We start from the raw sequence: 24,834 nt of genomic DNA, 5'->3' as shown, positions 1-24,834 counted from the left end.
CCATGGCTGTGTGTGTGTGTGTCCCAGAGTCCCAGTCGAACCACTCGGGCCAGTCAGACAGTGGAGTGGACACGGCCTCCAGCCACGGGCGCTCCCAGAGCGTGGTCAGCTCCATCTTCTCTGAGGCCTGGAAGAGAGGAACGCAGATGGAGGAGAACACCAGGGTTAGTCCTTCTCCCCTTTGACCTCTTCACTCCAGCATATCCCTCCTTTATATTTCCTCTCTTTCCTCTCTCTTCTCTCTATTTCTCCTCTTTGTCTCCATCAGATTTTTTTACTGAAATGGTTGATTTTTTGTCTCCGTCGCAAGTTTTTCCTCTCTCTTTGCTTGAATTTTTCTTTCACTCACTGCTGGTTCTAGTAAGGTTCTACTTTAGGGTAACACTTTATTTTGATAGTCTGTAGAGCATTTACAGATGGACTATCAGTAACAGGGGGGGCGGCGGCAAGTTTTTTTTGCAGGACCTCCTTCCGTGGAAAAACTAGAACCGCCATTTAAGCTGATGTGCAGTCATTCGGACCGCAACATTCTAACAGTTTAATAATACATTTCATATATGCAATCTCAAAAAAAGAGTAATTTGGTTGTTTTTACGAAGGTCACATTAGAGTACAAAAAAAAAGGTATTTCAAATCACACAGGCGTTTTCATTAGTGTTACTGTTCATTAGTTTGTTAGTTTATGTAAAAACACATTTTAGTTGTGGAGGGCCTTTGTTACAACTATATGAAACAGAAAAGCATATGTTGGAACGCAGTAACAGCTTTTACAAGGGCAAAAAAAGATAATACCCCAACCACCAAGACGCACAGTCAGCAAGATGCACGGTCAAATAATGAAAACATTAGTTGCCTTAACATTATTATCAGCTCCAAGTGTGGTTGATAAATAGGGAAAAGCATCGCAAAAGCTTAAATGGCATTCTAATGAATATTTGACCGCAGTCCAAAATAATCAATTATTGTCAGCTTGTGCTTACATGGTGTGAGTCTTCACTCAATGGCATATGTTGGAGCATGTCACATAAACAACGAAAGCTAGTGAGTGCATTGCTGACGTTGTTTTTTTGTTTGAGATGTAGGGCCTGCTCTCTGTGATGACATTTTGGGGTGATAATTGGCCAGTTGCATTGTCTCTGGCTTGTTCTATCCAAACGGCGCCGTGCCTTCCTTTCTCCTGTCTCACCGTTTTCATTTGGTGGTGGCGCGGGCACCTGCTCAGTGCGCCCAGTTCTGGCTTTTTTTTGCGCTTAGGCCTCGGAGGTGTAGATTCAGGCTGAGGCTCAGAATCAGAAGAATAATCATCAGAGATGTCATCGTGATTCATTTCTTCCCCACTTTCGTTCAGATTTTGCCGCAGCGCTGCACGTGCATCCATTGGTCTACTTGCTATAGTAAATTATGCACACTCTCACTGTGTACTCCAAGTAGGCCGGTGTAGACTGCTTGGATTCGGTGGACTGATATCGGGTACTTACCATTTTCATCTGTGGTATATGTTCAGTTTCGAGGAAATTATTGGTGTAATTATCAACTGGGTACAGCACCTTAATTATCGGGGGGAGGGAAGCAGGCCCTACTGTCGGGAGGAGGGAAGCAGGCCCTACTGTCGGGAGGAGGGAAGCAGGCCCTACTGTCGGGAGGAGGGAAGCAGGCCCTACTGTCGGGAGGAGGGAAGCAGGCCCTACTGTCGGGAGGAGGGGAGGGCAATGGGGGAAACCATAAAGAAAATGACATGCCCTCCTAACACTGGTTATAACACCAGTTCTGTTTGTGATATTAAGATTCTAACAATGGCATTGTGTTTTATAGAATTATTTAGGTAAAGTCAAAAGGCAGCATGACTTAAAATGTCAGAGTAATTAATAAAATTACCTTATGTGGCATGAACACAAACAGTCGTGATGTTTTCAACTGATTTGTCATACAAATCACTTCAAAAGGTAGGTTACCTTTTGGACGTTCATCTAAAATAATTCCAGCATCCAAACAGTGCACTGTGCACCTGCCAACAATTTGCAAGTGGCTGAAACAACTATCTCACCAGAGAAAGCATCCGAGCGAGCAAAACAGCGCCCCCTCTGTCTTACAACGTCAACAAAACGAAGGAGCTGATCGTGGACTTCAGGAGACAGCAGAGAGAGCACGCCCCCATCCACATCGACAGGGCCGCAGTGGAGAAGGTGAAAAGCTTTGAGTTCCTCGGCGTACACATCACAGACAATCTGAAATAGTCCACCCACACAGACATTGTGGGTAAGACGACGTAACAGCGCCTCTTCAACGTCAGGAGGCTGAATACATTTGGCTTGGCCCCTTAAGACAATCACACACTTTTACAGATGCACCATTGAGAGCATCCTGTCGGGCTGTATCACCGCCTGACACCTACAGCACCTGATGTCACAGGAAAGCCAAAAGGATCATCAAGCATATCAACCCACCAGAGCCACGGGCCTGTTCGCCCCGCAATCATCCAGAAGGCGAGGCCAGTACAGGTGCATCAAAGCTGGGACTGAAAAACAGCTTCTATCTCAAGGCCATCAGATTGTTTTATAGCCATCACTAGCCGACTACCACCCGACTCCTCAACCCTGCACCGTAGAGGCTGCTAACCTATGAACATAGACATGGAATCACTAGTCACTTTTAATAATGGAACACTAATCACTTTAATAATGTTTACATACTGTATTCTAGTCAATGCCATCTTATTCAACTATTGCTGTATATATACTATTCTATCCTACGTATTCTACAGATGTACTAAATAATCGATCCATAATAATGTCTATACATCCCATCATGTATATTTATACTCCGGACTCCGACATTGCTTGTCCTAGTATTTATATATTTCTTAATTCCATTATTTTACATTTGTGTGTAATGTTGTGTATTGTTAGATATTATTGCCCTGTTGGAGCAAGGAACACAAGCATTTCACTACACCCCCAATAACATCTGCTAAATATGTGTATGTGACCCATACGATTTGATTTATTTAGCCCATGTATGTGATGCTGTTTGGTCAAAAAGAGTATGACCTGCTATACTATTTTTGTCCAGACAGCATTACATACATGGGTTACACATACTCAGACAGAGGGGGCGCTGTTTCGCTCGATCTGATGATTTATCTGAGATTGATGCATCTTTCTGTCTGCGCTCATCTCGGTCAAATAAATTATCAATTTGGACGGGCAAGGAGGTACGGTAGGGCGGTCCAGGCCACCTAATGCCCACTCATAACGCGGGGGCTAATTTCACTATCTACTAACCCTTATCCTAAAGTTAACCCTAGCCCTAACCTTAAACCTTATCCTAACCCTTACCTGTAACTGTTGCGTATCAACAGATGGTCCATGGTGATCCTGTACTCATTGTGTGTACTTCTGTCCCCACACAGATGAGGGAGTCCACCAGAGGCGCCACCCTCCCCCACCCTGTCCATGCGCACCGCCAGACCCCACAACTGGAGCCCCCTGCGTCGGCTACGCCGCCACAACAGCAGCCGCCTCCCCAGTCTCGCAGCAGCTACACCCATGCTGCACCCCCCCAGCCACAGGAGGGCACCTCCCCCCTGCTTCAACAGCAACTGCCCCCCCAGATCCGCAGCGGTTACACCCAGTCCATGTCCCCTCAGCCCTCCCCTCCGCCACCCCAACAGCTGCCCCCCCAGATACGCAGCAGTTACACCCAGGTCCTGCCTTGCCTGCCCCGCCAGCCCTCCCCTCCACCACCCCAACAGCTTCCCCCCCAGATCCGCAGTAGTTACACCCAGGTCTTGCCCTCTCTGCCCTCCCCTACACCACCCTCCCTGCCCCCCCAACTTTCTCCACCAGCCCAACAGCTGCCCCCCCACATCCATAGCAGTTACACCCAGGTCTTGCCCTCCCTGCCGCCACAGCCCTCTCCTGCACCACCCCAACAGCTGTCCCCACAGCCCTGCAGCAGCTACAACCAAGCTGTACCCCCTCCACCCCCACCTCCCCCGCCGCCCCCTCCCCCGCCGCCTCCTCCCCCGCCGCCCCTGCCTGCCAGCAGCACCCCCCACCACTCGGGCCCCACCGTGTTTGCCAAGTACAGCACCATCACCCGGCTGCAGAACCAGAACGCCGCCCACCAGGCCGCCAATCTCCAAAGGGCGCAAAACAACCACCAGAGCCCACCAAGGGTGCTAGCTCAAGCCCCGCCACATCCCCATCAGACGGCTGTTAATCCGCTGGTCAACAACATCAATGTCCCGCCTCCCCCGCCTCCCCCTCCCCCACCATCCATGCCTGCCCTGGGGTCGGCCATGGCCGCACTCCGGCTCGGGCCCCCCACCCCGGCTGTCGTGCCCCAGTTCATCCCACCGCCGCCGCAGAGCAACGACATCCCCCCTCCCCCTCCTCTTCACCCAGACACCATGCCAGGTCTGTGTACATCGCGCTACGGCGCCAACGCCCTCCAGCAGGCACTGGCCCAGAAGTTCCCCAGCGGTCCCCCCCAGGGCCCCTCTCCCCCCACTGCCAGACTGGTCGAGTCGCCCCCGGCAACGCCTCCACCTCCCCAGCAGCTCTCGGTGCCGACACCCCCTCCTCCTCCTCCCCCACCACCTCCCCCTCCTACCCCACCGCCTTCCCAGCAGGTCTCGGTGCTGACACCCCCTCCTCCTCCTCCTCCCCCCCCACCTCCTCCCCCTCCTACCCCACTGCCCCCCCAGCAGCTCTCGGTGCCGACACCCCCTCCTCCTCCTCCCCCACCACCTCCCCCACCTACCCCACCGCCTCCCCAGCAGGTCTCGGTGCAGACACCCCCTTTTCCTCCCCCACCTCCTCAGCAGCAGTACTCGCCCGCAGCTGCTCCCCCCACTGCCCTACCCAAAACCTTCTCCCCAGGCTTTCTGCTCCACCATGGTGCCCGGAAGCCTCCCTACCCAGTTTCCCCTCTCCCTCCCACCCCACCTGCTGCCCCAACTCCTCCCCCACCACCGCCTCCGCCGGTGTCAATGAAGAAGCAGCACAACCTACAGATAGGCCACACCCCCAACCAGCCCCCTCCCACATTTCCAAAGCAGCACAGCCTCTCCAAGCCGCCACCCCTGTCCTTCATGGCTCCGCCCACCACCACCTCTCTGGTCAAACAGATGGCAGGCCAGTTCCCAGGGTCCACACTGTCTACCAATCACACTGAGAGCCCCAAAGCCCCCCTGTCTCCTCCTGCGGTGAAGGCCAAACCAAGATGGCAGCCAGGTGGTGGACAGGCCCAGCAACAGGCCCCAGAATTCCCTCCACCCCCTTCTGAGAGCAGCCTGCCTTTCCCCCCTCCTCCCCCGCCTCCGCCTGCTCCGGTCACCGGCCCTGCCCCTCCTGCTCCCCCTCCCATCACTGGCCCCACCCCTCCGCCTCCCCCTCTCCCCCCCGGCAACCTAGGCTCGCCCCTGAAGAGATCTCCATTGGGCTCCTCCACCTCCTCCTCGGGCTCCTCTGTCTGGGGGGGCAAGAAACCCCTGCCTGCCACCCCCCAGAAGGCCTCCAGCATCAAGTCTAACTCCTCTGCTGAATACCAGGAGTCCCGCATGAACCTTCTCAGCAAGTTTGCCTCCCAGTCCTCTTCCCCCTCCACCTTCCCGTCCTCCCCTGCCGTCCCCTTGGGTAGTTTTCCCTCTAAGGACCCCTCCCCGGCCGGCCCCGCGGCGCCCCCAAAGCCAGGCAAGCTGAACCTGGCCAACCTGGCCCTGCAGGCCAAAGTGGGTCAGCAGCGCCAGTCCACCGCTGACTTCCCCCCTCCCCCGCCGGCTTTTGATCTCTTCCCCCCTCCTCCGCTGCCCAGTGACGGCCACGTTGGGGCACCTAAGGTGGCAGTGGTCAACCCCCAGCCAAAAGTACCGCCTGCCCCCCCGGGTCCCCCTCCCCCCGCCACCATCAACTCCTCCTGGGGCAAGGGCTCCCTGAAGAAGGCCCCTCCCCCTACGCTGCAGCGGAACCAGCCATCTCCCCCGGCCCTGTCCCCACCTCCCAAGCTGCCCACCTCGCCCCCCAATGGGAACGGCAACAATGGCGTCCCCCAGCCGGGCAACTTCATGGACGACCTGAACCGGACTCTGAAGCGCAAGTCGGTGAGCCGGCAGGGTTCGCTCTCCTCGTCCCGCCTCTCCGGTCCCAACCTGGAACCCGCTGCGGGCACCATGGACGACATGGAGTTGGCGCTGCCCCCACCGCCACCCGAGTTGCTGTCGGGGGGGAACGTCTCAGGCTATGCAACGCTACGGCGGGGGCCCCCTCCGGCCCCACCCAAGAGGGGGGGCAACACCAAACTGACACACTGACCAGGGGAGTGGTAGAAAAGGAGACTGTTGGATGATGCCTACATTACCTCTCTTGGAGAGGAGCTTCTATCTATCACACAGGACCGTCAGTGGACATTGACAAACTGAACTCCTCGTGTTCCATGATTATGATGGTGAATACTTAACCATGTAAATAAGGAAACGCCAAACCATGTATCCGCTTCTTCTTCTTTGCCATATGTTTGTGCCACGTAATCAGAAAACCATAATAACGACGTTAGGATTCATTCTGCATTGGTACTGCATGGACATGCTGTAAAACATGAAGCTCTTTGGTGAGTGTATGTGGACCCGTTTGTGTGCGTACCCGTGTATGTGTGCATGCGCGTGTTCACATGCATCCGTGTGTGAGAGCGAGAGATAGAAGGGGAAATGGGTTAACAGCCCATAATGGAAGGCCTCTGTAATAGGGATTGTTATTTTGCCTCTGTTTTTATATGAAATTATTTAATACATGAAAGGATTTTCTTATTTTTTTGTTAAGTTTTTAAAAGCTAGTAGGATAAATCAATTTGATTGGAAATCATGAGATCGAAACACTTTAGAGTATAGGCTGAGAGGTTATTTTAATCAATGAGCTATGAATTCCCAACATTTCCTAAGTATTCCCTGAATGTTTTACAAGTGTCTCGCTCTTTGTGCTGTCATTCGGTGACACGTGAATCAGGACGCCTTTTTTCACAGACGATTGCCCTCTCGAAAGAATCTCCAAATAAAAAAAGGAAATTCCCTCCTCCTAAAGGCACGAAGCCATGACTGTGCAACTGGAAACGTTTGTGACTTGGAATTATTTTGTTCATAAATGTTTTATTTAATGCGTAACCATTTTTTTGCTTAACTGAAGACTGAAATGGCACGAGGCATATTGTGTGTATGTCTTCGAGGGCCCTGTGGGGTGTGTGCTGTGTTTGTTTGACCTGACCTGCATCTGGGTCGTGTTTATTAGGCACCAAGCAGAAGAAAACGGATTGTGAAACAGGGAGGAACTTACTGGATTGTCCAATAAACACACACATTCACTTTTCGTTGCTACATGTTCTAAAACGTTTGGTGCCTAATGAACATCTGCTTCTGTTTCTGTACAGTAACAGCCCTTGCTTCCCTCCCATTGCCCCCTGCTGCCTTTAAATTGTCACATGACATGGCCTAAAAATGATAGAAATATAATGTACAGAGTGGGGACAGCTGTGCTCCAGGTGCAGTTTACTATATACTCAGTTATTCTCAACATGGTGGCTAAAATTGAAGCAACACGTTGGTGCTTGAAGGTACTGAGCATTGAATTATGTTGTCATTAGCATTAGGCTAGACCTGACTGGCAAAATTAACCCACAAATTCCTGTCTGGCTCGCATTAAAATGGAATGTTGCTTTCTACTCTGTTGCTTTCTATATCCTGTTTTTATGGCCTAAACATTCCAGTGTAGTGCAATTTCCTGCTTCTCCTGCCAAAGTGCAGTGCAGAGAGAGGGGGCGGTGTTCTCGCAGCAATGTCTTCATTTCAAGGGTGCTAGTGCTTATTATCCTAATAAGTCCGGATATCAATGGGCAGACATCTTATGTTCAATGTAGGGTTTGTCCCAATTCTCCACTCTTCTCCCAAATTGTGAACATCCTGGATTGGATTGATATAAGCATTAGCTACGGTTCCCACCATTGTTAGCAATAGGTACAGTATAGCGACCATAACCACGAAGCTGAATTGCCCGTACTGAACTCAAGTGGACCATGAATGTTGAGGGACCACTACTAGACACACATGCTGTCATATTAATCTTGCGTATCTACATTGCTCTGTATTGGTGAAGTTGGCTCTAGTTGCTGATCTTGGGTCGTTTTTGCCGCTAATGGTTGGGGGCAGGGAAGCTGATCCTAGATCTGTACCTAGGGGAAACTTCACCCCAGAGCCTGTGCATTTTCATGATTGAATATCATCCTTTTCAGGTTGTTGGTTTGCAGTATGTCAAACTGAAGTAGGCATTAAATTATTGAAGTGTTGTTTCTGATTTTGGGAGCCAAATGAAGAAAACGGGGGGAGATTGCAGACTAAATGTCTCTACTTGCATATAAACCGAAGATCACAATATAAATGTTCAAATCATACCTCGACCATGTCCCAGTGTCTTGTTTATCACCAACATGGTTAATGTATTGGTTAACTTAAAGGGGCAATCTGGGACTCAAACAGCTTTTTTGTTGTTGTTGCTAAATAGCTAAGGAAATGGGACTGGAGCAATATAACCACTAAAACGATTAACCAGGGCTGGGATTCATTCTGCTTGTGCCTGTCAACGATGCACCATAAGGTAATTTACAATTTAACCGACATCTGCAGCGTTTATCGTTTTGCAATGGAGTAAAACAAGCTTATATTTTGATTTTGGTAAGTGTTATTAAGCTCACAAGGCATTATTCAAAAATAATGGCTATATATAATTGATTTAGAAGTCGAATTGGATGTACCAATCTCAGATTGTCCCTTTAACCTTTGTCTACTGTTGTGAAAGAATGGAACTTAAAGATTGAGGCTGGAGCATCTAATGCTTCCTTCCTTGAAGTAGTCACTGATCTGACATACACTACATGACCAAAAGTATGTGGACACCTGCTCGTCAAACATCTTTCCAAAATCCTGGGCATTGATATGGAGTTGGTCCACCATTGCTGCTACAACTATCTACACTCTTCTGGGAAGGCTTTCCACTAGATGCTGGAATATTGCTGCTGGGACTTGCTTCCATTCAGCTACAACAGTATTAGCGAGGCCAGGCGATTAGGCGTGACTCGCAGCCAGCGTTCCAATTCATCCCAAAGGTGTTCAATGGGGTTGAGGTCAGGGCTCTGTGTAGGCCGGTCAAGTTCTTCCACACCGATCTCGACATGGACCTCGCTTTGTGCAAGGACGCATTGTCATGCTGAAACAGGAAGGGGCCTTCCCCAAACTGTTGCCACAAAGTTGGAAGCACAGAATCGTCTAGAATGTCATTGTATGCTGTAGCGTTATTTCCCTTCAATGGAACTAAGGGGCATAGCCCGAACCATGAAAAACAGCCCCAGATCATTATTACTCCTCCACCAAACTTTACAATTGGCACAGTATTGTGGCAGGTAGCGCTCTCCTGGCATCCGCCAAACCCAGATGGTGACGTGTGATTAATCACTCCAGAGAACACGTTTCCACTGCTCCAGAGTCCAATGGCGGAAAGCTTTACACCTCTCCAGCTGACGCTTGGCATTGCGCATGGTGATCTTAGGCTTGTGTGCGGCTGCTGGGCCATGGAAATACATTTCATTAAGCTCCCGACTAACAGTTCTTGTGCTGATATTGCAACACTCGGTAGTGAGTGTTGCAACTGAGGACAGACTATTTTTACACGCTACATGCGTTAGCACTCGGTGGTCCCGTTCTGAGAGCCTGTGTGGCCTACCACTTTGTGGCTGAGACGTTTTTGCTCCTAGATGTTTCCACATCACAATAACAGCACTTACAGTTGACCAGGGCAGCTCTAGCAGGGCAGACATTTTACAAACTGACTTGACAGTGCCACGTTGAAAGTCACTAAGCTCTTCCTAAGGCCATTCTACTGCCAATATTTGCCTATGGATTTTTAAGCCTAGAGACAATTGAGATGTGGATTGTGTGCCTTTCAGAGGATGCATGGCTGTGTGCTCGATTTTATACACCTGTCAGCAACAGGTGTGGCTGAAGTGGTCAACTCCACTCATTTGAAATGGTGTCCACATACTTTGTATATAGTGTAACCAATGCAATTGAGAGGTTGCTTATACAAATCCAGTGATGTTGGATCAGTGGTTACTTCAAGGAAATAACTTTTTTTTTTAAATTAGGCTTAGTGTCCTGTTGTATTCTAGAAGAGCTAATTTATATACCCGTCACTGGTATGATAAGCATTGTGTACAAAACATTTAGGAACACTTGCTCTTTCTATGAGACGAACCAGGTGAAAGCTATGATCCTTTATTGATGTCACTTGTTAAAAATCCACTTCAATCAATGTCGATAAAGGGGAGGAGACAGGTTAAAGAAGGATTTTTAAGCCTAGAGACAATTGAGATGTGGATTGTGTGCCATTCAGAGGGTGAATGGGCAAGACAAAATACTTAAGTTCCTTTTAAACAGGTTATGGTAGTAGGTATCAGGGTGTCAAGAACTGCAACGCTGCTGGGTTTTTCACACTCAACCGTTTCATATCTAATGTTATTTATTTTTATATAGCCCTTCGTACATCAGCTGATATCTCAAAGTGCTGTACAGAAACCCAGCCTGAAACCCCAAACAGCAAGCAATGCAGGTGTAGAAGCACCTGTCTGCTGTGTGTATCAGGAATGGGCCACTACCCAAAGGACATCCAATCAACTTGACACAACCGTGGGAAGCATTGGAGTCAACATGTGCCAGCATCCCTGTGGAACGCTTTCAACACCTTTGAGTCCATGCCCTGACGAATTGAGGGCAAAAGGGGTTGCAACTCAATATTAGAAAGGTGTTCCTAATGTTTTGTACACTCAGGCCATCCAATTCTTATTTTCCATTAAACGGTCTTTTGACTAGTCAAATGAGCTCTATTTCCAATAATGGGGCAAAATATCATAATTGGGCTGCCTGTATAAACGCAGACAAACACTATCTTTGATAAGAGGGAATGTAGCTCTGGGTTGATGGGCTTTGAGTGCTCTCTTGTGGTCTGCATACACAGGATCACCCTGCATCTGTCTTTCAATCACGATGGACAGTGGATCATTTGTCATTCTTAGAAATGATCTATTAAATCCGGGAGGCTTGTATGTCTCATTTACTGAACATGAAAATGAATGACGACTCACATTCAGACGAGTAATCAATTTAATTGGAAATTAGCTCACGTTCCATCGCCACCATCAGAACCTCCCTTCTTTCCAACGAGTACTGTCAGGGCCTGATCAGGAGAATGTCACGTTATAGAATTGTATGGTGTAGAACAGATATGGTTGTCTGTCAGAATTGTAATGTATAGAGCTGACAATTCACTATTCTATCTGCAACACTCGGAACGTTTCACATCACTGAATATACTCCAGGTGGTTGCCGAAGCTGATCCCAAGAGGCGACAGCAGAGGCTCCATTTCCTGTCTGGAGAAAGTGTGGCTGGGAAAGAGAGGGGCCTCAGATGCCAGGCACAGGCAGGGCAGGGCCTGCAGCAATACATCATTTTGGTTAGCACAGTGATTTTTTTTAGTGTTCTATACATTGGTGTCAACTGAAGCAGATTTGCTTTAGCCTGGTCCCTAGATCTGTTTGTGCCATCTTGCCGACTGACCAAAGGAGATAAAGACCACAATAGCAGATCTGGGAACAGGCTAGGTTTGCTTACCCCTGTTCCCAAATTGTTACACATTCAACTGCTGCCTCTTACTCGTGGAGTTCTGTTGATAGAGAATCTGGATTTAGTTATTTTTTCTGTATGGCCCAGCTACACTTTAGCTCTGTTTATACCTGGTGTAAACATGAATCCTTTGTCCTGGTCTTGTCTACATTCCGATTTTGCCCTCATTTCAAGAAATGCGTCTACAAATAGCCCACGTTAACATAGTAGGGCAAAAAAGTATTTAGTCAGCCACCAATTGTGCAAGTTCTCCCACTTAAAAAGATGAGGCCTGTAATTTATCATAGGTACACTTCAACTATGAGACAAAATGAGAAAAAAAATCCAGAAAATCACATTGTAGGATTTTTAATGAATTTAAGTATTTGGTCAATAACAAGTTTCTCAATACTTTTATATACCCTTTGTTGGCAATGACAGAGGTCAAATGTTTTCTGTAAGTTTTCACAAGGTTTTCACACACTGTTGCTGGTATTTTGGCCCATTCCTCCATGCAGATCTCCTCTAGAGCAGTGATGTTTTGGGACTGTTGCTGGGCAAAACGGACTTTCAACTCCCTCCAAAGATTTTCTATGGGGTTGAGATCTGGAGACTGGCTAGGCCACTCCAGGACGTTGAAATGCTTCTTACGAAGCCACTCCTTCGTTGCCCGGGCGGTGTGTTTGGGATCATTGTCATGCTGAAAGACCCAGCCACGTTTCATCTTCAATGCCCTTGCTGATGGTAGGCTGTTACTTTGGTCCCAGCTCTCTGCAGGTCATTCACTAGGTCCCCCCGTGTGGTTCTGGGATTTTTGCTCACCGTTCTTGTGATCATTTTGACCCCACGGGGTGAGATCTTGCGTGGGGCCCCAGATCAAGGGAGATTATCAGTGGTCTTGTATGTCTTCCATTTCCTAATAATTGCTCCCACAGTTGATTTCTTCAAACCAAGCTGCTTACCTATTGCAGATTCAGTCTTCCCAGCCTGGTGCAGGTCTACAATTGTGTTTCTGGTGTCCTTTGACAGCTCTTTGGTCTTGGCCATAGTGGAGTTTGACTGTTTGAGCTTGTGGACAGGTGTCTTTTATACTGATAACAAGTTCAAACAGGTGCCATTAATACAGGTAACGAGTGGAGGACAGAGAAGCCTCTTGAAGACGTTACAGGTCTGTGAGAGCCAGAAATCTTGCTTGTTTGTAGGTGACCAAATACTTATTTTCCACCATAATTTGCAAATCAATTCATAAAAAATCCTACAATGTGATGTTCTGGATTTTTTTTCTTCTCATTTTGTCTGTCATAGTTGAAGTGTACCTATGATAAAAAGATGAGGCCTGTAATTTTCAAGTGGGAGAACTTGCACAATTACTTTTTTGCCCCACTGTATGTAGCTTAAAAAACAAGGTTAATAAAATGAATAGCTTGCTAGTATCTCTGAAACGCAGACAATACCTTTTGATAGTGGTAGCAATAGAAGGTTAAAACATTTCCAGAAATGCCAGTGGTGGTGGTGTTTCTATTCAGAACCACATTCCTGTACAGATTTGAGGAGATCCCATGTTAAATACTATTGAAGTCATATGGCTACAGGTTCACCTGCCTCACCTAAAGCCCATTCTTGTGAGAAGCTGCTATACACCAAGTGCTAACAGTCAGTATCTGGATAACGTGTGAAATGCATGTGATACCAACAGATGTATATTTTCTTTCATCAAGCTGCCCAATCAAGAAAAAGCTTCAAACTGTAACCAGTGTCTGCAACCTGGTTCAGGTTATTAGTCAACCTACCAGGGTAGTTAAACAGCACATGTTGATCACATCTTTACTAATGCTGCAGAAATGTGCTTGAAAGCAGTATCCAGATCCATTGGATGTAGTGATCATAGTATAGTAGCCATAGCTAGGAAAACTAAAGTTCCAAAGGCTGGGCCTAAAATAGTGTATGAGGTCATACAATAAGTTTGGTAGTGATTCCTGTTGTTGATGTAGTGTAATGAGACGCGCACACAGATGTTGCACTTGACACATTTAGGAAATTGCTTATCCCAGTTTTATTTTTTAAATGTAAACTTTTATTTAACTACGCAAGTCAGTTAAGAATAAATTCTGACAGCCTCCCCCGGGCCGATGACGCTGGGCCAATTGTGCGCCGCCCTATGGGACACCGCCTGTATTCGAACCAGGGACTGAGATGCTGCGCCACCCGGGAGCCCAATTACAGCATTATTTAATCTGCAGTTATTGTTCTGCCATTTATCCTTTTACCAGTAATTTTTACATGTACATTTAATTTTGTAACTAAATGCAAACGACATTAACTTCCAAAATGTATGTAGGGAAACCCCTGGCTGTTCGATAACCGGTTCTGATGTTATGAGTACATTTTTGAAAAATCTTGGTTATTTTCTAAGCATAGCAATTTGAATGCAAAAAGGACTCCCAAAGGAGCCGAGTCCTCATTCAAATCCCCAGAGCTCACTTTAAAGAGGACTGAGATGGATTATTTTAAAGAGGACTAATGTGAAAACACCCTTTATTTCTCTTAATCTGTTGGGCAACCCCCCCCCCCCTCTCTCTCTCACCTCTTCACTACTGGACTCGGCGGTGTCCTGGCCACAGTTCAGGGACACAACCTGAGTGAGCTCTGCACACACACGTGTTGTGCAGGAGGTGGGAGGGAGGGGAGGATTACTGGTAGTTAAGTAAATGGGCATACAATAAAGCACTTTGATCACTATGCTAGTACACAATGAAGGCTTCTCTATCTAAAAATCTATATCTTTAGCGTTTCTAAATCTAGCTTTTATAACAGGCACCAGTCCTGTTGGAATGGTCAAGGCAGAGAAACTAATTTGGTGACATTCTGTTCTCCCCTGTCTGTCACACAAACAGCATCCCATGCCAAAATCAACAGTGTGTGGAGTCTGTCAACAGTTGAGAATGTCCTAAAAACCATCAGTTTATAGATGAACCTCACAAACCCTTTATCCGACTACCACAGTAGTCTACGACCAAACAATTTGCTCATATTGATGTAAAATACAGCTACTGCAGTTTATGTAGCTGTTTGTCTGGTCGAAGATTGAGATGACACATGTAGCCCAATTCTGATTTTTTTTTTCTCTAATTGGTCCTGACAAATCAGATCTTTGGCCAATAATCGAGGATCGAGTCTCACCACAAAGGTCCCACTCTGAAAGTACATCTCTGTGAGTCTTCTCCAGAGCTCTTCAGACAGTTTGTCTCCTTTATCCCAAATTAACTACCTGGAAGAGAAGATAGATCTTAATGCATGTGATGACGTGTATGAACAAAATCAAATGGACTGAGGCATGTGTAGAAGCACTATTAGAACCAGCTGCAAAATTGAGTTCTACACCTGAAAGGATTGTATATCACTTACCTGAGCAGCACAAAGACTGCAGCAAGGCCAGCATGAGAACACACCACTTCATCTTCTGTCTAGCATAAAACAAAGCACCTCGATCATCAACTCCCCCATTCCTTAAATACAGTACGATCAGGCACTGTCCCTTCCACTAACCTTAGTGCTTTGGGTTTATTTCAATGCCAACAGTATTGACCTACAGGCGGAAATCTCATTACTTTCAAGTGGTCTTCTTCCTGGAACTAAACTTGCCACATGTTCATTTACCAGATGCACTTACCATCTTACAAATCAGTGCAAACAACTACATTTCACAATAATTGCAAGTAAAACCTTCAAATATCCGCCATGTGCGAAGGCAGTGCTAAAAAACACAAGTTTGCTTGCAAGTAGACTGCTACAACAGTTTTCTGATTGTCCTATTCATGTTTGCACTCAAATGCTTGAACAATTTATAATTGCACTAAAGATGACAAAACCAATGTATTTTATAAACGTTTTAATATAAAAAAAACTTCCTACTTAGGATACAGAACGGCATTTCTAGTTAATTAAGATTGTTACTTAACATTTTTAAATATCACAGCAGTCATCATATTTGTAAAGTTAGTCTCTACAGGCTCGTCACCACCCTCTCGCTCAACGATGTCAGTGAACAGAGTTTGGTCCTCATCAAAGACAGTCAGACACTGCTGTCATTCCAGGTAGTCTTTTTTTTGTAGTCACACACTACACAAGAGATCAGATCTCACAATGCCTAGAGATGTTTCACATCCCAAGAACCACATTAAACACTATATGTAGCCTAGCGGTTAGGAGCGTTGGGCCAGTAACAGAGGTCGCTGGTTCAAATCCCGAGCCAACTAGGTGAAAAAAATATGTCGACATGCCCGTGAGCAAGGCATCTGCTCCAGGGTTGCCGTCAATAACGGCTGATCCCTGACTGCGTTGGATATAAACAATTTCCAATTCACACGTGTGAAATAATACAAATGTAAGCACCCACCTAATTATCTTAATCTTCTGATATTTGTAGTTTGACTGAAAAAAAGACAACCTGGAATACCATCAAAATCACAGTTGTCCAGTCCTTGCTAGACGAGCACTAATCTAGTCTACCAGCCAGCTCTCTGTATGCGTTGACAATCGAGACGGGGAACTTGGGAGGCTAGACGAGCACTAAAAATGTTATGCCTCAAGTACAAAATACACTGGAAAAATGTAATGGGTCTTGAAAACAAAACAAATACTAAACATTTAAGACCCTCTAGAAAGAGAGTGGACGCCTGGACTGACGCGTCAATAAATACATCTTTCATTTAAGTCAACGTATTCCTGGTGCATTTTAACACAAACTGTATCCTATGTCAACTAAAAGAATGGCTAGTATGCATGCACGCGCACACCCATGAGCGTGACACACTTCCACCCACCCCCCTCATCGCTCCAGTGTCCCCATGAGAGGCTCCATGGCGGCCAGGAAGCAGGCCTCAAACTCCTGGTCGGAGAAGCGGGTGACCGAGAGGCGGGCGTTGCGTCGGATCTCCAGGCGGGCCGAGGGTGACAGGGCCAGGATGCGCTCAATGGCGTCTGCATAGCCGTCCTCATCCTCGGCCAGGAAGCCCGTCTGGCGGCCCTCGTAGGGCACCACAATGTCCAGCCTGGGGCCTCCAGACTTGTGGGCCAGGACGACGGTCCCAGCCGCCATGCACTCCACCACCCCTGAGAGCAGAGGAGAGCAGAGGGTAAGTGTTGGCTTTAAAGTTAGACACATTACATTACAATATACTGCATGTATATTGAACACTGAAAATAGCATTTTAGCATCCACAGCCACCTGGCTAGCAACCCAGACATTTTGAGAAACTTGCTATGGGTGTTAAAAATGCCTGTATGCCTTCATCTTTTATTTTTATAAAGAGGAGGATTAACAAAAGCATATTGTAACAGAACAATGTACTACAATTTCAGAATGGGCTGTTGAATATAGGCGTATGAGACTCCAGTCAGTACAGGATTATACAGTACTAAATGTTGGGAATGTAGAGAACGAGTGCTTTGCTTTGGAATAATAGCCACTCCAGCTGTTGAATAATATAAATGACAGTTGTATAGAATGATGGTACTTCTGTTTTTACCTATCCCGAAGTGTTCGTTCCACATGGTGTGCAGTCCCACCGTAGCTTCCCCCAACTCCCTCTTCAGCTCCTCAAACGGCACGTTGAGTTTAAACTCCACCCTGTCCGCCACGCCCAGCTCCTGGCACAGACCTCTCAGCATCAACACCCTATCCTCATCCTCTTGGTTCCGGCATCCACCAATCAGCACCAACCTCAGCGACTCCCTTCCTCCCGGCCCTGCAACTAGCCCCGCTTCTTTCTTCTGCAGCACCTTCCGGAAGGCGCGAATCTGAAGCCGATGGTCCTTCTCCGGTCGAAACTGACCAATGGAAACGATGGAATGGCACTTCCGGTCCGAGTCCGAGTCCAACGGGAGCTGGAGGAAGGCGCGGGTGTCGCAGGGCGGGAAGACTAGGCAGGTGCGGTTGGTCGCTCGCCATAGGGTCAGGATGTGGTTCAGGGTCCAGCTGGAGTTGACCATGACCACGTCGCTGCAGGAGCCGGCCAGACCATAGAGCAGCGCCAGCAGGCAGTAGTAGACAACCTTGACCGCGCTCAGGAACAGGTTGTTGGAGATGTAGTCTGCGTTGTTGAACCTGGAAACATAGGGGGGAGGTTGGTTAGGGAATGGTAAATGATAACATGATAGGATCAGGTGAAGGGAAGAATAAACAACAAGGGGAAGTCATACCCTGATGTCAATGATATAGCGGAAAGTGGACCTAAGTTACAACGCTGATTGATGCAGGTTTGATGACAGTCAAAACAATGACAGCGGTGCTACGTGTTAGATAGTGCTTGTAAGTTTCCAGAGTATTCCCAATTTCTCCTTAGCCTGATTTGATCTTAGCCTAGTCCAGATCTGTAGGTGACTTTTTAGCTAACTTTTCTGACTAACATTGTCATGCCATGGTAGTCAGAGTGTGACATTGACAATAATCGGCAGAGAGGCATTTGCTAAAGCGCATTCCGATATGGACCTGGGTATATTATCCTAGTTTGACTGTCTCGGGGGCCAGGGGTCTGTAGTGAGAAACAGGGTTCTGAGACGATTACCTACCTGGGGTTCCTCTCGCGCACCACCGACAGCATGTCTGTGCTGATGGTGGGGTAGTGCACGTAGCTAGCCACGTGACAACCCCCTAGGTATTTAAACACAGGCAGAGTGAAGGCGTAACCCATGGAGTCGATGTAGACATCTGGGACAAACTCCGTAAGGGCTTCCCAACCAAGGAAGATTGAGCCTACACTTTGACCAATCAGAGTGAAGTGGGGGAAGAGGCTGGCCTCGACCAACAGGCGGTGTTTGAGGAAGACAAACTGGACGGGTCGAGGTAAAAGGATGTTGAAGCGCCGCCGGGCGCCATCAAGAATCTGCTGGTTCGTCACACCCTGGTCACCCGTGTACACCATGAAGTTGACATCTTGGTACCTATGACATGGAGAAGACCATATTTATTATTGGATACAGTAGCAAACCCTTTGCAATGGATAACGTTTTGCAACAAAAAAAGTTTATTGTAAAAGTACAGTTGGTTGTACTTCCCTTCCCTGTGGGTCTGTTTGCTTCCATTTGGTTCCTAGTGAATATGACCCAGGTGAGTGAATTAATGTGGAAGACTGGGAGATGTTCATTAGGGCACAATACAGAAAATGTTACGCAAGGGGAAATTAAAATGGGCGTTAAGTCCCTCCCTGTTCCAATCCTTTTTCTTCCCTTTGGTGCCTAATGAACATGGCAACGAATTACTGTTGGATATGGGTTTTTTCACTGTGTGAACATTCTAATCAACATAATGCTTGAGAAACAGGTAGCAAGCTGAGATTCGGTAGATAATCCACCAAAGTATATTATTCATGCTGAATGCACTGAGCAATATGTAGTAACATCCTATAGCTAGGAATATTATTATTAAGCAATAAGGCCCGAGGCTTTTCTTATGCACAACGCAACACAATACCCCCAAGGTGCCTTATTGCAATTATAAACTGGTTACCAACGTAATTAGTGCAGTAGAAATGAATGTTTTGTCATACCGGTGGTATACACCACAACTGTCAGCCAATCAGCATTCAGGGCTCGAACCACCCAGTTTACAATAATAATATTATTAGTCACTGGTGATTATTAGCTGGTGTGGCTTAGCTTAGTCAAGGTGCAACGACATACATTGAAAGTGCAATTTTCCCTTACCTATTCTGCAAAGCTCTGAGGGCACACCACAGCACTCTCTCGCCACCACCTCCCGCGTTGCAGTACGGGTGAAAGAAAGCCACCGTGGGACGCCCATCACGCGCTCGCCGTGCGTTCCTGTTTGCCTGCAGCCACACGCGCACCCCCATGACAAGCACGACCAGGGTGGCGGTCAGGAGCATGCACAGAAACACGCATGGCAGAAGCAATGTCCACAACAACCTGGGGTAATGAGAGAACTATAAGAGATAAGGTGACAGACCTGCTCTACAGAAAAGGTAAGGCCAATTCAGTAAGACAACGTTGTGTAACGTTCAGATAGAAATATATAATGTAGCAAGAACAATCACGCATCTCTGACTTGTAGAATGTGGAATCACATCAGCTGTATTTATGCCATTTCTATCTGCAACCATCTGTTATTTTCCCACTGAATGCTCAGATATGTAGCTAGCTAGAGCAAACATACCGCTCTGACATGTAGAAAAAGAGAGCCATATGAGCTATAGCAGCTCTATTCATGACATTTCTACCTGCAACGTTCCACAACGTTTGCCAAACGTTACTACTGAACAAGGCCCAGGAACCCTGTTAAACTGATAATCTACACTTAAGGTGGAAACTTTCCGTGGGAATATATGGGAATTTACGGAATCTAATGTAGATGTTTTTTGCATTGGATATATTTACAATATCATATGGAGACAGAAACATAAACCTTTTACCATATAAGTAGACCTAATTGCAAATTATAAAATCCTCCCAATATAAATAAAATTATTTAGCTACGAATTGAACTTTAAATGAGTTGACTCTTCACATGGGATGATTTCACTGAACACCAAAAGAAAGGGATATTGAATGACCCCCAATGCCCAAAAGTGTTTTCAACATACATAAACATACATAAACATAAAATGATAGTCTAGAAATTAAAGCTCTTCCTCTCAGGCTTCCATGCCTTTTCCCTGGACCTCCTCAATGTCCACCTCTTGAACATCAGACTCTGAGGCCTCATCTTCCCTGTCACTTTCCAACCTTGTTGAGGATGGCTCGTTGTCAGCCTAAAAAAAAAAACTCAAATTTGCCCAGATGGCCACCAATTTTTCAAACCTTGTATTGGTCAGCCTGTTGCGTGCTTTGGTGGGTGTTCCCAAACAAAGACCAGTTGCGCTCTGAGGCACCTGATGTTGGTGGGATTTGGAGGATGGAGGCAACAGGGGAAAGATCCTCAGATCCACAAAGTCCCTTCCACCAAGTGGCTGATGAGATATGTTGGCACGACTACCATATTGTACTTCGCCAGACTGCCAAGAACATTGCCCTCATCCAGGCCAAGGTGGCGAGACACAGTAGTGATGACACCATAGGCCTTATTGATCTCTGCACCAGACAGGATGCCCTTGCCAGCATACTTGGGGTCCAACATGTACGCTGTGGCGTGTATGGGCTTCAGGCAGAAGTCTTCACGCTTTTTGATGGATTTCAGAACTGCAGTTTCCTCTGCTTGGAGGAACAGTGAAGTGGGCAGGGCAGTACGTATTTATTCTCTTACATCTGCAAGCAGAGTCTGAACATCAGACAGGATGGTATTGTCTCCCTCAATCCATGCAATGGCTACTGCCATAGGTTTTAGGAGTTTCAGGCTGCTTACCACTCTCTCCCAAAATACATAATCCAGGAGGATCCTCTTGATGGGGCTGTCCTTATCGGCAGACTGTGATATGGACATTTCTTGGAGAGACTCCTTCCCCTCCAGGAGACTGTCAAACATAATGACAACACCACCCCAATGGGTGTTGCTGGGCAGCTTCAATGTGGTGCTCTTATGCTTCTCACATTGCTTAGTGAGGTATATTACTGCTATAACTTGATGACCCTTTACATACTTTACCATTTCCTTGGCTCTCTTGTAGAGTGTATCCCATTGTCTTCAGTGCCACGAAGTCCTTGAGGAGCAGATTCAATGCATGAGCAGCACAGCCAATGGGTGTGATTTGAGGGTAGGACTCCTCCACTTTAGACCAAGCAGCCTTCATGTTCGCAGCATTGTCTGTCACCAGTGCAAATACCTTCTGTGGTCCAAGGTCATTGATGACTGCCTTAAGCTCATCTGCAACGTAGAGACAGGTGTGTCTGTTGTCCCGTGTGTCTGTGCTCTTGTAGAATACCGGTTGAGGGGAGGAGATTGTCGTTAATTATTCCATGGCCGAACATTCGACCACCCATCAAAGATGATTGCAATACAGTCTGCTTTCTCTTCGATTTGATTGACCTTCACTTGAACTCTGCATCCAGCAAATCAGTAGATAGAAAATGTCTGGTTGGAGGGGTGTATGCTGGGCGAAGAACATTCAGAAATCTCTTCCAATACACATTGCCTGTGAGCATCAAGAGGTGAACCAGTTGCATACACAGCTCGAGCAAGACATTCATCAGCATTTCTCTGACTATGTTCCTCCATTGAGTCAAAATTCCAGGAGGACCATGAGCTGTTGCTATCGATAAGGTGTCGATTCATCATTTTCACCTTGAATAAAAGTAGAGGGACTTTTGTCAGAGGTTGCTTGTTGAGAGCGCTGAGGGAACTTTATGCACTTGGCCAGATGATTCTGCATCTTTGTTGCATTCTTTACATATAATTTGGCATAGTATTTTCAAATGTACACCACTTTTCTGTCTACATTAGCTGCAGTGAAATGTCTCCACACATCAGATAGTGCCTGTGGCATTTTCCTGCAAAGAAAAAAATGAGTAAAAAACAAAACAAATACAATTCCATGTACAGATAGCTAGATTAAAACAACTCCTTTGTAAGATACATGTTTTAAAATTAAACATGTATGGAAACAGGTGAAGTAACACTCCTCAGTTAGCAAGCTCAAGCAAGCTAAAACCCACATGGTAGCAAAAACGAACTAGCAGAAATTGTTAATAAGTTAGTTCCAGGCTGTATTTACTAGTTAACAAAAAAATCATGCATGTCATAAAATATATTCACCCCACCCTGCATTGTAATCAAAACTTACCAGAAAGCATGCAGTCCTTGGCTCAGACAGTGTAGTAGTGTGGGCTCAATAGCATCTCATTATTGTGCAAGATCTTGAGAATCAACTGTACATGTGATGGAAGAATACACTGTGCATGCAGAGGGTTGCAATTCCATTTAATTGGGGACAGTTTAACCAAAATATGCCACAAGACCTAGAATTGCCTCCTGTATCCCACAAAAAAGGTTCACTGTTATATGCTAACTTTTTTGTTGAATTTAAGCTAAATTCCCAGACTTAACTTCCCATAGAACATTTCCGGGGGAAATCTGGAAATTTACTGGAAAGTTTCCGACCCTATCTATACCAAAAGTTTGCTTTAGAAAAACCTTCGCACGTAGGATTTCAGCGGTTACAATCGCCCACCATTGGCTCCAATTCCGACGCTGTGTATTAACGTTAGAAACGTAAATAATCATGGCTTTCAAACTGGTTTACAAAACGTGCTGATATACCCTATTGAGGATAGTATATTCTGGCCAGGGGAGGATTGTTAAGATCCCCGACGATCATTCTGAATGCTTAAACACATTGCTTGCGGTACGGTTATGGAAACATAATGAACGTATCTTTCATATCAGAAATCATTTTCAAAAAACAAAATGGTTAAATTATTACACATCTTGATAGTGCTAGTGTTCTCACATGGCCATATCTCCATGTTACCTTTGCTTGTTTACAGAAGACTGAAGAAATAGGCAGACATCTGGTTGTCACTTACCACAAATACAAAGTCAAAATTGGCTATTGTAAAAATTCATGAAAATAAAAAATGTGCTTTGTGTTCTTAATTTATGGTTAGGTATAATGTTAGAGGTTAAGGTTAGGTTTAAAATCAGATATTTAAAAAGATACATTGTAGAAATAGGCAGGGTTTATGACTTAACTAGTGTTAAGGGGATGGGGGATGTGGATTATGGATGTGTAAAACTACTACAGTAACTATTTTGTATGCATCTTTCTAGTTGACATGAAAGATAAGGGGTGGCATATCAGCGTGTTTCAAAAACCATTTTGCAAGCGATGATTGACGTTTCTAAACGTCAAAACACACAGCGTCGGAATTGTAGTTCATATGCAGCCACCCAAACTTACTGCGTGGGCGAAGCTAAGCGCTGAAAACCCTACGCCACGAATAAGAGTTTGAGACCTAGCTAGCTACATTCCATGAGCAACAAGACACGACTTGCTACATTCCATGAGCAACAAGACACGACTTAAGAAAAATGACACGAGTCGACATTGATAAACATAAGCTATGAATTACTTGTGATAAAATAATAGCTGGCTTAACGTTAGCTAACTGTAACGTAGGTGATGTACTGCTGTTGACAGCTAATTAGCTAGCCAGCTGGTTAGCGATAATGCCTAGCTAGCTGACTAAAACAATAAATAGCACAATGTTTTGTCTAGTTAACTGGGCAAATATCTAACATCATTAGATAAAGATGTACATTAAAAAAAAAATCCAACCTGATTAGATCACACAAACATTGAGCAAGTTGATCATGGACAGACATCTTGACAACACAACCTCCAAACCGGAAATGTTTGTGCTGCAAGTTTGGTTGGTTGGTTTTTATTTTAGGTTAGCGCGTCCGTTCTTATTATACCTCGGTGAGAGCATAGCGCCACCTGGTGTAGTGAATGATGTGCATAAAATCATTTTGGCACTCCTCAATTGTACCAAATATTTTGGAAGCTATAGAAAGTAATTTATTAATGTCTACATTCGTTTTTCACGTTTATTCTATTACAGACACCTTAATGCATACTTTTAAATTATATTCTGTGTGCTAAACATAAAATAAATCAAAAAGTATTAAAGTATTTTTTTAAGAGTACTAATATTAATGTCCCCACTACAAAAAAACAACAACAACAACAACAACATGTAATATGTCCTTGAAACCTTGAAATTGAAATGCTGTAGAATACGGCCGACTGGTGGCCAACATGGCCGTCTGGTGGCTTCAAAGCCTCTCAATGGCCAATAAATAACAAATTGCAATCTATGGTTTATATACGTCATTGGGTGTAGCACAGTGAATTTGTCTGTGAGCTGACAGATTTTGCATAATGAATATACAATATTCTGTAGACCTACCAAAGCAAATATTAGGCCTAGCTTAAGAAAATTCTTTTCTGGCTAAAGGCAGTTCCAGGATAAAGTTTAACCCAAATAAATTACAATATATAATTTCAAGGCGTGGAAAGGTTTGAAAAGAAAGACCTATATTATTGAATCTTTTTTTTTGGGGGGGGGGGGGTCATGGTGTAGTAAACAGCTCACTGTTATTGCAAAGCAGCCCAAAGCTCTCCTCGAAAAAGTAAAGTTTAACTTAGACTTTACTCTGGCTAAATCAACACAGATCTCTCTCTCT

The 24,834-nt window shown here is 45.8% G+C and overlaps 2 protein-coding genes and 1 pseudogene across 4 annotated transcripts in view; 1 reads left to right on the top strand and 2 right to left on the bottom strand.

Annotated features, from left to right (window-relative positions):
• Positions 1-7,710, top strand: part of LOC139372281 (ras-associated and pleckstrin homology domains-containing protein 1-like) — a 53,630-nt gene extending 45,920 nt beyond the window's left edge. The window contains exons 15-16 of the mRNA XM_071112031.1: positions 28-168; positions 3,846-7,710. Of these exons, the coding sequence (XP_070968132.1) occupies positions 28-168; positions 3,846-6,313 (2,609 nt within the window). The 3' untranslated portion in view covers positions 6,314-7,710. The remainder of the gene's footprint in view (positions 1-27; positions 169-3,845) is intronic.
• A 3,684-nt stretch (positions 7,711-11,394) lies between these two features.
• LOC139372280 (secreted phosphoprotein 24-like) lies at positions 11,395-15,153 on the bottom strand (annotated as a pseudogene).
• Positions 15,154-15,572: 419 nt separating this feature from the next.
• Positions 15,573-24,830, bottom strand: LOC139373275 (GDP-Man:Man(3)GlcNAc(2)-PP-Dol alpha-1,2-mannosyltransferase-like). Of its 3 annotated transcripts, XM_071113608.1 has the most exons (6): positions 22,430-23,999; positions 21,931-22,136; positions 19,401-19,622; positions 18,267-18,638; positions 17,225-17,802; positions 15,573-16,808 (listed from the first exon to the last, which is right to left on the bottom strand). In XM_071113608.1, exons 3-6 carry the CDS (start codon positions 19,580-19,582, stop codon positions 16,525-16,527), a joined length of 1,416 nt encoding a protein of 471 aa, XP_070969709.1. In that variant the 5' UTR covers positions 19,583-19,622; positions 21,931-22,136; positions 22,430-23,999; the 3' UTR covers positions 15,573-16,524. The 3 variants fall into 3 exon arrangements, with proteins under 3 accessions (XP_070969709.1, XP_070969706.1, XP_070969705.1); XM_071113605.1 differs by having other exon boundaries at positions 21,931-24,830; XM_071113604.1 differs by lacking the exon at positions 21,931-22,136 and having other exon boundaries at positions 23,924-24,012.
• Positions 24,831-24,834: the final 4 nt, after the last annotated feature.

This window comes from Oncorhynchus clarkii, chromosome 18 (assembly GCF_045791955.1).
Source record: "Oncorhynchus clarkii lewisi isolate Uvic-CL-2024 chromosome 18, UVic_Ocla_1.0, whole genome shotgun sequence".
Classification (NCBI taxonomy): Eukaryota; Metazoa; Chordata; class Actinopteri; order Salmoniformes; family Salmonidae; genus Oncorhynchus; species Oncorhynchus clarkii.
Note: the sequence above shows the minus strand (reverse complement) of the source record. Positions and strands in the feature narration are given on the sequence as shown.